Genomic DNA, 15,496 nt, shown 5'->3' with positions numbered 1-15,496 from the left:
ATCGATGTTTCTAACTCTCTATCCCTCTCTCTTCCTCTCTGTAAAAAATCAATAAAATATATTTTTTAAAAATGTGTAATGAGAGCAACAAGTGCTAATGAGAAAAGTAAAACAGAAAAGAGTCATGCAGAAATTCAGGCACGCATGAAGAGGTGTTGAGGAAGCCCACAGGAGCCTATTTGCATCCTAGAAAAAATTTGTGCTCAGGAGGAAATTCAGGGTGTCCATGACCCAAGGACAGTGATTCACTTTTGGAGACAAAGGGCAACTGTGCAAGCAACCCACCTGTGTGCTTGAGCCTAAGTCCCAGGGAGAAAAGCCCCCATAGGACAGTTCGAGCAGCCTCTCCTTGAACAAGGCCAGAGACCTGCTTGGAAACTATGGGATGAGATAGCCCCGTGGTCGGCAAACTGCGGCTCGCGAGCCACATGTGGCTCTTTGGCCCCTTGAGTGTGGCTCTTCCACAAAATACCAAGGTCTGGGCGAGTCTATTTTGAAGAAGTAGCGTTAGAAGAAGTTTAAGTTTAAAAAATTTGGCTCTCAAAAGAAATTTCAATCGTTGTACTGTTGATATTTGGCTCTGTTGACTAATGACTTTGCTGACCCCTGGGATAGCCAATATCCATAGATGGGAGAGTTTTCCTATCCCAGCTTCCACTTCAAGCACTGAAACGCCTCATGAGCCCTTTGGGCAGGAACAGCAGCTCCAGGAACTCAGGGAGTTTTGGCCTAATGCAGTTCTGGACGTAGCACCAACAGATGGTAGCACCTTTGTGGACTTTTGGTGAAGTAATAAGGCTTCCCCACAGCTCTGTGGCACTAGAGGGAAGGGGGTAGATTCCACACTAAGCCAACCATGAATTGGGGAAAAGCGGGGAATCCCAAACAGGATTTGGGGAACTAGAGAAGTGAGGCATGAGACTCTGAAGGACCCACAATATTCAGTGAGATTCAATAAAAAGACTTAGTTTCATGTAGTCTGAGAGACACAGGGTATACAAAGTCATACAAAGACTTAATTAACAGAAAGCAGTATTTAAAAAAATAAATCTGTAGATTGCATATGGAATTCGGAAACCTTGCCAAATCCTAGTCTGGTAAATGTCAGCCAACAGCTTTATTATGTCTTAACAAAGGATCTTTTCAACATGATGCTGAAGGTGCTTGGGGACCAGACTGGGGAATTCTTGGCATAAATGTCAGAGCTGTTGTGGCTGACTCTGACTCATGTCCATATTACTGGACAATTCCATCACCCAATTAAGCATTCCAGTGGCGCCTTTCACTGTCACACCTAAATTGTCAAAGATGCTATCAACGTGTAACCAAAATAAACCATGAGCAGGCTGCGAAACTGCCCCAGTCCTACAAAAGTGATTATTGACATGGAAAATGCTCTTCTGTGATTTAATCCATGCAGTTTTTAATGCCTCTTTCCCATCATGAAGATGGCCATTTGGAAACCCAAGTGATCTTTCTAGAATGTGAATCTGATCAAGTCACTTTCCTCAGAAAAGAGCCCTCACTCCCTGAAATGCCTTTCAGGGGTCATCACTTAAAGGAATCCCCCCTCCCACCACATCATTCCATCCTCGTGGCTTGTTCTTACTGAGAACAGTCTTCTCACAGCAGCCATCACCCATTGTCATTATTATTCTATAGTCTGCCTTCTCTGTTTTCTCTTCATATTAGCTTATGAAGACAAAGACTGAGGCCATATATATACTAAGTGGCCAGATTATTATGATCTCTGAATACATAATAATCTGGCCACTCAGGGTATAACCTATATAATAAATGGCTAATATGCAAATTGTACCCTTGACCAGGAGTTCAACCAGCAGGCAGGCCGGCTGGCCAGACCCCACCCATGCATGAATTCATGCACTGGGCCTCTAATATATTATTATGCATTCAGAGAGCATAATAATCTGTCCACTCAATATATATATATATATATATATATATATATATATATACACACACACACACACACACTAGAGGCCCGGTGCATGAAATTCGTGCATGGGGGGAGTGTTGTGTCCCTCAGCCCAGTCTGCACCCTCTATAATTTGGGACCCTTTGAGGGATGTCCAACTGCCCGTTTAGGCCCGATCCCTAACTGGGATCGGGCCTAAACGGGCAGTCGGACATCCCTTCACAATCTATGACTACTGGCTCCCAACTGCTTGCCTGCCTGCCTACCTAATTACCCCTAACTGCTTCTGCCTGCCAGCTTGATCACCCCCTAACCATTCCCCTGCCAGCCTGATCGATGCCTAACTGCTCGCCTGCTGACCCAATTGGCCCTAACTGCTCTCCTGTGCCAGCCTGATCACCCCTAACTGCCCTCCCCTGCCAGCCTGGTCACCCCTAACTGCCCTCCCTTGCCAGCCTGGTTGCCCCTAACTGCCTTCCCCTGCTGGCCTCATCGCCCCCAACTACACTCCCTTGCAGGCCTGGTTGCCCCTAACTGTCCTCCCCTATAGGCCTGGTCACCCCCAACTGCCCTCCCCTGCAGGCCTGGTCCCGCCAGCTGCCCTCTCCTGCAGGCCTGGTCCCCCCAACTGCCCTCCTCTGCAGGCCTGGTCACTCCTAACTGCCCTCCTTCCAGGCTTGATCACCCCCAACTGCCCTCCCTTTCAGGCCTGGTCCCTCCCAACTACCCTCCCCTGCTGGCTTGATCGCTCACAACTGCCCTTCCCTGCCGGCCATTCTTGTGGTGGTCATCTTGTGTCCACATGGGGGCAGCCATCTTTAACCACATGGGGTGGCCATCTTGTGTGTTGGAGGGATGGTCAATTTGCATATTACTCTTTTATTAGATAGGAGATATATATATTTGGCTTAACATGGTGCTGGAACTTAGGAAATGAACAATGAAAGGACCAGAATCTTTTAAAGTCATCACTCTGGGGTAGCAAATCTGGTGTTTGGCTGGAGGTATATGTGTCTTTAGAGGTCTGGCTATGCTGAGCTGAATGCCTCACTGAGCTCTGCTTTCTCTATTGGCACAAAGAGGAAACACATGCCACCAGTGGAAAGAGATCAAAAGAGAGTCTATTATTCAATTTAGGGTCTGACAAAAATTTGGCCAAAAATTCCACTAAAATGGCTTCAAAGAACATAAGGCATTTCATGTATTTATTATAGTCAATACAGAAGTTTGAACTAAAATTCAGGATGTTACATTTACAAATGCAAGGAAAATGACAATATTTTAAAATCCAACCAAAGTGGGAACGCTTTGATTGGTTTTCTAGAGGTGGAGTGGTCACTTATTCAAGAACTCACTGATATACACAAGTCAAGAAAATGTAATTGTTTAAAATTTCCCTCAATGACTTGATTATGTCACCAGACAGTACTAAAATGAGGCCCCAAAGAGAAGAGAGCCAGAAAGCCATTTTCTGTAAATATACATTCTTCCATGGTTATCATAATCTTAGGGTTCAGTAACTCATGGAATAAGTTGGGAGAGTCCTAGACCCATTTTTCAGACAAGCAAACTGAGGCACAAAGGTGTGATAGGTGGGAACTGCTCTGAGTCATGGGTTTATCCCTGCACCTCCTCTGTGACTCTGAGCCTTGCTCAACCCCATTTGCTTAGGGAGAGGCAAGCTTGCCACAGAAGAGAATGGTGTTGGTGCCAGTGTGCCTTATGAAGAACAGGAAAGGATGGTTCGCCATGAACTGAACTCGGATGGGGAGTCGTTTAATGACGAAGTTGTCCCCAGTGGCTGCTGCTGCCTCCGTGCCCTCTTCGTTGACATCCACATATGACTTGTGGATGACCTTTGATACATACAGGCCCTTGGCTGGTGACATTCCAGACAGATCAGCTTTACTCTGGTGGAAGACATCTGTCATCCCGAGGGATTTTAGCAGGGAATTCAGCTCATACTTGATCTCCAGTTTGAATCGGGGCAAATGGACTTCGACATCCCTTTCCATCATGTTGGAGGAGCTGGTCCACTTGTGAAATGTCTTCACGTTCAGCCTCTTCTCTATCTAAGAGAAAACACAGATGGACCCACAGGAGCCAAGCACACACCTCTGCATTAATTGCTGTCTGTTTTATAATTCTCAGAGTGAATTACTCAATTCCACTGACTTCTTTTCTACCTTTAAACTGTGCTCAAGTTTTATCTGAAAAAGAAAAGAATCCTGCATTCATCCACATCTTCCATTTTCTATTGTCTACTTCTCATCGATATTTCATAATTAAACTTATCCAATGTGCATTAATTCATTCCCTCAGTGTGTAGGCTTTACCTAAACTCTCTCTAATGCCTCTGCAATTGTGTTCTCATTTCCTGAAAGGACTCAAGTACTTCTTCTTGGTTCTCATATCTGAAACATTTAATAGCAATCTCCATTATGAACTCGTTTGTCATTTGGCTTCTGTGACATGGGGACCTCTTGTTCCACTCCACTTTAATCTCCTCCTGTCCCCACTCTTGAAGTTGACCTCTGGGTGCCTACACTTAGCAAGTAAACTCCCACATCCCTGTTCAGATTTCCCAAAGCAGCCTCACAACTCTGACTTATTCTCCACCCTGTTCCAGACGTTTTTGTAAACTCCACACTTCTGTCCTTGGACATTTGAAACTCTCTACAGCCCTCCCCACAGCTCCAAAGTAGTATGTCAAACCCCATCATTCTTCTGCTACAAGAGTTGAAGACTTTTGGGTCACCTCACCATCCTGACAATATCAGATCAGTGGTTTCGCTTTCTATCTTTTCCTTTTGTCTTTTTGTGCCCTGATCCAAGTTACCACAACTTCATGACACAAAGTCATCTTGCTGCCTCATGCTTTTAAGGCCTTTGCAGGTGCTCTTTGCTCTGGTTAGAACAGCACCCATGTGTGTACATGAGCTACTGCAAGGGCCCAGAAGCTCAACTGTTCTCCTAGGCAACAGTCATGCTGGCAGAGCACTGGATGGCCCCAGAAAGGCTGGGAGGAGCTGTGGTCACTCCATAGCAGTGTCTTGCCTGCTCTGTGCCAGGCAGCTCTGACAGCAGCCAGGGAGAGGGGGTCAGACTCAAACTTGCACCACCACCCTGACCTCTTCTCAGTGGCTGTGGCTCTCATTTCCCCTCAAAAGCAAGATGCTAAACATGGTGGTTGGCCCACAAAAGCATGCGACTTTTGGATCAGCAGTACTGCTCCTGAGAGGAAGATGACTTCATTAGATGTCCACGGACTGGGAGCCCAACCTGCATTATAATTTCATTCCGAAGGTGTTTCCCCAGTGTCAAATGATCAATATGTGTGTGTGTGTGTGTGTGTGTGTGTGTGTGTGTGTGTGTGTGTGTGTACAGCATGGCCCTTTTGCTACCAGATGCCTTTTTAAATATAACACCAGGTTGTTTTCCCTAAATACATTATCCTGAAGGCAGGGGCCAGGAATCCCCCCTTTCCTCTCACAGTCCTTGGGGCAATGCTGCTAAACCAGCTCTTGATGGAATTAGTGCTGGCTGCACTGATACTGTGGGATACACACAGTGTGGGGGGAGGGTGTGTGTGTGTGTGTGTGTGTGTGTGTGTGTGTGTGTGTGGTTCCTGTGCACGCGGGCTTTTACTGCTGTCAGCATTCCTGTAACATACCTGTTCTAGAGTCACCGTGCCCATGGGAAGCAGGATGATCATGCTTAGTTTGTCCTGCACGTAGGGCAGCTCAAGCACTTGCATCTGCGGCTCCTTTATGATGGCCAATTTAAACCTTCCCGCTTGATACATCATTTCCACAATTACGCTCTTACCCTATGTTTTTGAAAGATTGTAATTAGACAATAGTTAAACATGTGCGCGCACATGCATGTGCACTGATTTTCTTGCATGACAAATATCTACACTAACACTCTAAACACGCGGGTGAAATATCAACTACAAAACACACACTTATTGTTTTCCTTTGAAAAGGTTATGATTTTGTATTCCAATATAAGTCCTGGTGAGAGCCAAATTGTTCAAATAATGAATATAGTAATAAAAACAATAACATAGATGTTTCCCAAAAAAAGCCAGGGTTTCCCAATAAAATGAGCTATATAGGAAAATGATATCAGGGGATCATTTCCTTTTTAATTCAATTGAATATTTTTAGGAGAAAAATAATAGTTGTGTTGTGCCGCTAGAGCAAATAGCCACAGCATATATGGAAAGAACACTCAGGTAGGAGAACAGCCAGGAGAGAACAGGCTTTCTCCTCTTCCGGGACACCTCAATATCTGAAGCCTCCACTCAGGTGCCTCTGAGAAAGGTTATTGTCACTTCATAGGGAAAAATGAAAATGAAATTCATAGACTACACAGTTAAAGGTACCTATAGAGATCTAGACGAGTATTTCCACTAAAACTTCCTAACCTGTCCATAAAAATTATTGCAGTCTCCAAAATGTATCATCGATCTGAAAATGAAACACGTACCTCACTTAGCTGAAAAGGGGTTTTAATCGTCTCTCTTTCCTGAAATTTATTTTGCCATTGTCCTTTGAAATATATGGCATTCACCAGGACCATCACAGAAGAAGGGTCGATTGTGCCCTTTCCAAAGAGGTTTGTAATTTTTCCTTGTAATAAGAAAAAGAATAGATAATAGATTTGGATTTAAACTTACTGATAATAGTTAAATAGTCACAATAGCTAACATTAAGTAATATGTATATATATATATATATATATATATATATATATATATATGAATATATATTTTTAAATTGATAAATATATAAATGAATTGTTAAATAAAAGCAATATTCTAAATAAATACCCAGCATGTGGATCCCTAATGTACACCCATGGCAGATAACACTAATCAATCTCTTCATTTATGCTAATAATATTTTAAGAGACTTCTATGTGTCAGGCACTGTTCTAGGCACTAGAGCAATAAACTGAGGCTAGAACACTAAACTAAACAAACAAAAATTTCTACGATCCTTAACATCCTAGTGACTCCATTGTGGGCTTTTTCAGGTAACCTTAGTTTAAGTCTCACACTCTTTCTCACCACAGAGTTCCCAGCAAGCCACTAGCAGTGGATCAGAGCTGGCATGTGAGATAAAACATATTATCCTCTACTGTTCTAAGTAAATTAACATGTCAAAAAAGTGTGTAGAATTTTCCATGCATTTTCTAATAGTATAAAGACCTGAATTGATGCATATTTTAATCTGGTCACCTATTACTGAATTTGAATAACATCCATCAATTGACAAGATACTTTTGAGGTCACTGCTGTCAAATGATATAATAGATACAAATATGTTAGCAATAAAAGTCAGAGAACTCTTAAGGTCTGGGAATGGGGTGGTTTAGTTTCTGGGAGAAGACATGAGGGTGACCCTGGAGTGCCCTTCCCAGTAACTAATATTTTGTTTTCCTGACCTGGGTGGTGGTACACCAGAGTATTCATCATTGTGATAATTCCCTGAGCAGCAAACACATCATGTACATACTTTTCTAAATATATATATATATTTCAATCAAAAAGTTTATTTAAAAACTCAAGCTCTAAGGAACATATTAACCAATTGCAATGTGCAAACATTATTTGGATTCTGATTCAAACAAAAAGAGAGGCAACTGGGGGAATATAAAAACTCATTAAATATTTGTTAATATTAAATGATTTTTTAATTTTCTAGGTGTAATAATGGTATAGTGTTCATATTTTTAAAAAACCTATATTTTTGACAGGCACAAACTGAAACAGAGAATAAAAGGACATTGGGATTGATTCCCAAATAATCTGAAAGAGGTGGTGGGAAAAGGGCATGGCTATACTAAATAATATTGGCTTAAGTAATAAGTATTGCAGCTGAGTGATGGATGAATAAGGATTCCTTCTAGTTTCTCTTTTTTCTTTAAATTTTTTCCTTACCTAGATTTTTTTTAAAAGAAATGAACACATCTTTAATATGAACATTTAATGTTCCACTTTTAAAAAAGAAATGTTTAACAATACATATACAAAATTGGGAAAGGTATATTTAAATTTAATTAAACTTACTGGCAGAATGTATGACAATACCTCTCTAATGTAGAAACAGTGTTCTTTTCATTCTCAGAGTTGCTTGGCTACTTCATTGAGGACAATGGATATAAGAGATTTTCCAAAATATTCCCCCACTTCCTCCACTGTTAGTTTGTTGTGTCTGTTTCTGGACCTCACCCTGCTTCCTCGTTAACACTGACTCAGGGAGTTTACCAGCACAAATAAAGTTTGGACACATACATGTGACTTATCCTTACCATTAGTTTTGCTTTCAACCCAAGCATTAATAGTTTGCCTGGTTTTTTCCGTAGACTTTTGAAAATCAACAGTTTGAAGCCTGGCTTGATACAGTTTCTCAGAACAACTTAAATATTGCTGTAAAAGAAAGGATAACTGCATAAGAACACAAAAATAATGTAAGGAAAACAAATACCTCCAGTTCAATGTATTCTAAAATCATAACAGACAAAAGCAGTTTGTGCATACATGTCGGAAAGGAAGCAGAATCCATACAAAGACATTTAATCAAATCAAACAACTTTCCCAAAGAAATGTTCAAGAATTTTTTATTGCTACTTCTGTCATCTCGTGGGCATTCTTAGCTTTAAAATGTTCAAAGCAAAATGACAAATTGCAGTAGAGCGCCTATCTTTTCACTCTATCCCTCCAATTTCCTCTTCAAAGGACACAAACAAATGGGAGTTACTGCTCTAATGTTCACATAGGAAAATTGAGAACCGGAGTGATTAAATGGTTTCCTTGTTTGAGGTCTAACGAAAGGTTAGGTCTCCACATCGTATATTTCAACCTCCGCATAAGCCACCACAAGTAACATTAATAATAATATTCTCTGATGTAGACATTGACATTTTTTTCAACTTTATATAAAATCACACTGGTCAAACAAAAGCTAAGACACTAAAGCCAGCAGATCACCTCAATCACAGCAGGATGACGTAGCAATGAAAAACAGGAATATGGATTTGGACAGGGATCAAATTCCGGCTTTGCCACTTAATTATCTCTGTGACCTTTCTCAACTTGACTTTTCATTATTTGCTTCACAATTGTGGTATTAATGGCAATTTTGTACCTACATCTTAGGACTATGTAAGGATTATATAAGATAATGTCTATAATGGATGTAGTAGAGTGATTGACACATAGTAAATACTCAATAAAACTCCATATTCCAATGCTATTGGGAAATGGCATAAATAGTGTTAGAATTTTGTAGCAAAAGAAAAAGAAAGCTTGGTCTAATCCTCTCATTTTAAATGTAGAAGTGACTTGCTCAAAGTCATATGTCTAAAGGAGAACGGAACTCAGATCTCTTGGCTACCAGTGCAGTGTACTTTCCACTAATTCTTGATACTCTGCCTTTTAGGACCTTTGAAGAAGAGATGACAAATAGATTTTTGTTTTTTTTCTGGTCCATAAGGGATAATTCTTACCTGCTTTGTTTTGTGCTTCATCCTTAACATTGGTTCTTGGACAACTTTGGTGATATTGCAGAAGTAATGTTTTTTAATGTGATATTTCATAGCCTTAAATGGGGGGTTGGTGAAACCATTTCATTGAAACTCTAACGGGTTCAAATTTAATCTCTTAAAGATAAATGTGACGCTTTTCATTTGTGATTTATCTTATGGTGTGAAATTCAGAGGATGCCAAGAAAGCTGTTGACCACCATTCCAAATGGACTTACCTGATAGAAAGCCATCGTCTGTGTCCCGTAGAGTCTGTTAGCGATGCTCAGGGTATAGTTAGAGTCTGGCTGGTTGATTTGAGAGAATAGGGCTCCAAACTCTGAGTGAATCCTTCCAGTTTGGCTGCACTAAAGCACAGTAAACAAAGAATGCAGTATTAAGTTGCTAGATTAAATTGCTTGATTTATAGAAGAGTTATAAATAACATGAAACAACAAAGAAAGTTGAAAGCAATTTTCTTCTCTAATTTCCTCTGGCACAATAACCTCAGCTCTCTGTGACCCTGGTTACAGAGTGTGTGCAGAACTGTAAGCTATTGCAAAAGCACATGCACTTCCAGCCCCAATGTTTTAATTCAAAACTCAAATTATCATAAATAAAGAGATCCTAATTGGATATTTAGGGCAATAACCCAAGTTTTCTGTGTGTTTTTTTTCTGCCTTTGTACCTATAGAATCATTTCTCTTTTCTCTCACATTCCTTTCAATGTCTCCATTTCTGTGACCACTTATTAGAATTCTTCAGCTCCTCCCTGAACTGACCTTCCACGCCTATCTGTCCCTCACAGGAGGAATCTGGTTAAGCATGCAGCTTTGATGCATCGGAATTCATGGACAGTAGAGGGGTTATGCCTATATTCCCTAAAGCAAAGATTCCCTAACAATAAATTAGGTTCTGTGAGACAAGTATTCTGTGAATCTATACACATTTATATGCTTTCTGTTGGTCACAATCAACACACAACTATTGTCATGTGGGAGTTCTGTATAAATTTCATTTCTAAAGAAATCCTCTTACCAGAAGGAACTAAGAACAGGTGGGCTGGGCAGCATCGAGCCCTGTTTTCCTGGTGTATAATTATGTGACAAAGCCTCCGTGTCTTTTCTCAGTCCCCTCACTAGTCTGAAAAAATGTAACACTGCACATGGCAGGCTCAACATGGCACACAGTTTGTAAAAGAACAGAAAAGTTTGAGAAAGGATGACAGTAAGTCATAGGATAAAATCTGGGGACTTTACTATTGTCGTCATTATCATTATGTTAACTCTGTAGGCTGTAGCAATTATCAGGAAGATTGAAGGAGGATACCAAGGAGGACATTGAAAGCCTCCTTAAGGAACAAGAAGGGGCTCTGCTACTCAACCCCTGCACCATTATCTCTTGGTGCTCTCACAAAGAGCGCTTGACAGCTCAGCAGTCATACCTTAGCTGAGTCCTTAAACTCTGGCTTTAATGATTCTGCAATATGATTAAAGTGAAGCACCTAGAAGATGAAAGAAGAATCAATTGGCATCAAAAGCAGCATATAGTCTATAAAGGTTAACAGTTACAAGTACCTGTTTTTCCATTTCAGATAAAGGCCAATGCAATAGCTAACATTTAAAGGTGTTATATTCCAAGTCCTGAGCTAAGCCTTTACATATCTTACTTAACTCTTACAGCAACTTTATGAGTAGATACTATTATCCCCATTTTTTGTTAGAGAAATTGAGCCAAAGAGAGATTAAGTGACATGCCTGGGACCATTGTCTGTGAGTGCCCAGGGATTGAGTTGTTATTCACTAGACTCTTCTCCCATATCCTTCCTTTCTCACACTATTCACTATGACAGAGCCCATCCAGGGCCACATAAAATATCACATGGTTTTCCAGCACAATACCTATTTTAAATGCAAAAATAAATCATGAAAGTACATCAAAATATGGAATAAAGAAATAAAAGGCAAATAATATTGAAATGTGCAAGTACCCTAGAAGTTGTTAAATGACATTCTTCTAGGCTTTTCACATCAATAAACTATATATATAATGAAAAATCACTGTATATCAGCCTGTGTAACCTGAAAAGTCACCCTCAGCCTAGGTAACCTGAAAAGTCACCCTTTCTCTCTTAGCCTCAGTTTCCCCAACAATGAAATAGGGATAGCAATAGCTACTTGCCACACAGGGTTGTTATGACATTCAAATACATTAATGAATTTTTTTTAAAAACTCAATAATTCTTAAAGTGACATTAAATTGTATTATAAATTAAACTTCTAGAGGGCAAGAATAGTATTGTATATGTGCTTTCTGTTATTTTTAAATCATTGAAAGGAACAACTCTAAAAGTAATGGTGGAAATGTATGTGTGAAACCATTGATGGTGAGGAAGAGACTGTGTATACATGTATTGCATTATTGTCATTATAATGTATTACATTATTTAAGCCATTATCCACTTTTAAGAAATATGATTTGCCCAATTGTGTTCTTTGACAAGATGGCAGTTTTCTTGGTGTAAAGATGTAAGCAATTTGGCTGACCCATAGGGGGCACAGGTAAAACTTCCAGATTCTGGGGACATCTTTGGTGCATTCCATACCTTTTCCATCTGTTCTGCACTGTTCCCTCTGGCACCAAGGAGTATCATACTTAGAGCATAAAGCAAACTCAGTGGGGAAAAGAAGATATTATCTTCCGCATGGTTATTGTTCAGCTCTTTGAAAACATCAAGGCAAAATTCAACATTTGCTGTGCTGAGAGAATCCATTTTCGGACCAGCACTACCTGAGAACAGAAGGGAAAACAGCTCAGAATATTACTTGGAGATATAGATAATACATGGAGTTTAGTTATTACATTTCATGAATTCAAGAGCCTGAGCACACTGCTTCAGAAAGTAGAAAATGCTAGAGAGGGGAATTCACAGTAGTTTTAGATTCTAATGAATAGAAGATTTACTATTCTTTTCAACCAATACTTCAAAGCTATCTTTTGTGCACATCTAAAAGTGATCTGTGATTGTTCTGGAGCAAAAGAGCAGAAGGAATTAGATCTTTGTGCTCTGAAATTTCATGTTTAACAACACTCCCCACCTTGGAATTTGTACAGAAAAATTCTTGAGCTACATAGACTCAGCTAAATGAGGTACTTTCCCACTAGACTGTCCACTGTCACAAGGAGAGAACACTTGCATCGTGATCATTCATGAACAAACAAGGTGAGAATCAATAAGACAAACTCAGGCAACCTTCTCTGCTCATTTCCTCCATGAAAGTAATGCAATACTAGCAAATAGGTCATGCCATGAGAAGGTGCCCAAAGCCCTCAGCCCTGAGCCGCAGCCATGATGTCAATGAAAATGGAGGACTGGAAGAAGAAAATCTGAGAGGAAAATATAATTCTGGAATATGTGTTATCTAAGGACAATGGTTTGTAAGGAAGGAAGAGTTTGTTTCCTTCAGTTCCATAAACACTTATTGAGCAACCCTAACTATAAGAGGTTATAGATACAAAACTTATTGAGCACAGTTCTTTCCCTTGGGAAGGTATCATTCTCCAAAAACCTCCATTGCCATTAAACACTTTCTTCCTTTAACCTCTAGGTCATTGTTTTTCCTTGGTTCACCACCTGCCTCACTGGTCCACTCCTTCTTGGTCTCATTTGCAGAATCTCAAATCTTAGTCCTTTCCTCCATTTATACTCAGACAGGTGATCTCACCCAATTTCAAGCTTTAATTGTCACTGATATGCTTTCAGCTACCAAACTGATATTGCCCCTGAATTCCAGATTCATGTATCTAACTACCTACTCAGCATCTCTACTTGAGTGTCTAATATGAATCTCAAATTTAACATGTCCAACAGCAAACTCGTGACTTCCTGAACCTCTCTGCAGCCTACACCCCTAGCAGCCATCTTGATCTTTGTAAATGGCAGTTCCATTTCTTCATTTGCTCAGACTAAAAACTGTGAGATCATCCTTAAACACTTTCTCATTCACATAACATTCCATCTATCAAAAAATCCCATTTTCTCTGTCTTCAGAAATACTCACCATCGACCCATTTTTCACACTCTCCAGCTACCACCCTTGTCAAAGCTTTCATCATCCCCCTCGTGGATTATTGAAGTAATCTCCCAATTCATTTTCCTACTTTAATCCTGACCCTCCTCCATTATATTTTCTATAGAAGATAGAGTGATGTTTTTAAATACCAGTTGGTTATGTACTAACGGCAGAACTGCTTGTGGCCTTTGGTCAAAAACCCTAGTGGCTTCCCTTTCTCTCAGAGCAGAAGCCAGACTCCTTCATGACCTGGCCCCTACAACTCTCAGTCTCATCTGCTACCAGCTTCCCCACCAGCTCTCTCTGTTCTAGTCATATCACCACCCTGCATTCCTTCAGCATGCCAAGCAGATTCCACCTCAAGGCTTTTGCATGTTCTATTCCTCTGCTAAGATGCTCTTCCAAAAATTACCCAAAAGGCTCACTCCAGCAGTTCATTTCTCTCTCTGCTTAGATAACACGATCAATAAGGCTTTCACTGGCCACATTTCTCCAGTTATCTTTCAGTCCATTACCATAGTATGTATATATATATATATATACATATATATATATTTTTTTTACTTATTTGCCCTATATATTATATATGCATAGTGTACTTACTTATTTGCCTTATATATTACATATATATTTACAAAATATAAATAAACTATATATACATGCATATATTATAGTGTATGTTATATATTATACATGTATTTATTGTCGGAAACCCCCTCCCTCTAGAGTACAACCTCCATTAAAACAAAGACTTTGTTTTTTTTTATGCTTTATTTCACTATCTAGACCAGCCCTGGCTAGCCACTCACTAAACATCTATGGAAGGAAGAAATTTTAATCAAATTAACACTAGGATATACAGGTATGATAAGGTGTCAGCAAAAGCCACACTTGATTAAAGAATAAGCTGCCCCTCATTTGGTTCACTACAACCCTGTCCAAATGCCATATTTTGCTACTCTGATCTGTTCCCCTTTGACAACAAGCACAGCTGGAGCTCTTTACCTTTGTTGCTTTCTGGTGGTGAAGTGGACAGTTTGGTAGGTGAGATTGGAGCTGCGTCCCTGAAGAGGAAATATAAAGCCTTCACTTTTTGCCCCTCCCTTTCCATTTGTGTCCTTAGTGATTCAGCTCTACACTTGCTGGGAGGTAAGTTCAGCCCTCAGAGGAAGGCTCCTTAAATGTCATCAGAGCTGCTTTGAGCTCTGAGATTCTCAGGATGGCCAGTGTTTTCTGGAGAAGCACCCAGTTCTTGAACATTCACTGCTCTGCTAAAGGGGAAACATTGGCAAGCTAACCTCTATTCAAGAAAATAAGCCAGCTGTCTAAGAAGAGTAACATGTACACATTCAAATTGGTGGTGCCATATTCCACATCCCAGGGTTTGCTTATGTCCACGTGCAGGCACAGAGCTACTCAAATTGGAAATATTCTGGCCATGATGGATGCCTCCTGGCCCAAGACACATTCGTCCCTAGATCTTTTGTGCCCTCTTCCATGAAGCATAGGTTTTTACGTGGAGCTTCAGCAATCTGCTGGCAGATAATTCCTGTCCCATAAAAAGAACAGAAGAATGAGCTCCAGCTGGAGTTATTCTGTGGTTTCAGTTTAAAAGCTTGGTAGAAGCAACAAGCCAATTGTACTTAAAGTGAGTTCAGAAGTATGATTCAAGACTGTGTAAAAGAGATTATAGATTAGGGATAGGGATGAAAGCTGGAGACAAAAAAAAAAATGTCTGCGGTATGCAGTAGCCAGAATCAGCACTATGTGACAAGCTCAGCTTACCAAAGACCATTCTTGTCCACATTACCCACAGCCCAGACTCCTGGGTTGATTCCACTGCCGAAAGGTAAGCTCTGATGGCTGAGTGCACTGCACTTAGGTCATGAAAAAGCCCTCATTGCCGGTGACTTCTCTCTTCATCCTCAGCATGCAAGGTGTCCTCTCTGGA

General features: G+C 40.4%; 1 protein-coding gene across 1 annotated transcript; it reads right to left on the bottom strand.

The window, feature by feature from the left end:
• Positions 1-3,135: 3,135 nt before the first annotated feature.
• On the bottom strand, positions 3,136-14,602 carry SERPINB11 (serpin family B member 11). The gene is made up of 8 exons (XM_008160646.3): positions 14,551-14,602; positions 12,078-12,262; positions 10,917-10,976; positions 9,712-9,840; positions 8,261-8,378; positions 6,434-6,576; positions 5,613-5,768; positions 3,136-4,011 (listed from the first exon to the last, which is right to left on the bottom strand). The coding sequence occupies exons 2-8, from the start codon at positions 12,243-12,245 to the stop codon at positions 3,607-3,609; spliced, it is 1,179 nt and encodes a 392-aa protein (XP_008158868.3). The 5' UTR covers positions 12,246-12,262; positions 14,551-14,602; the 3' UTR covers positions 3,136-3,606.
• Between the last annotated feature and the right edge of the window lie 894 nt (positions 14,603-15,496).

Source organism: Eptesicus fuscus, chromosome 12, assembly GCF_027574615.1.
Source record: "Eptesicus fuscus isolate TK198812 chromosome 12, DD_ASM_mEF_20220401, whole genome shotgun sequence".
Classification (NCBI taxonomy): Eukaryota; Metazoa; Chordata; class Mammalia; order Chiroptera; family Vespertilionidae; genus Eptesicus; species Eptesicus fuscus.
This window is presented reverse-complemented; position numbering and strand designations above follow the sequence as displayed.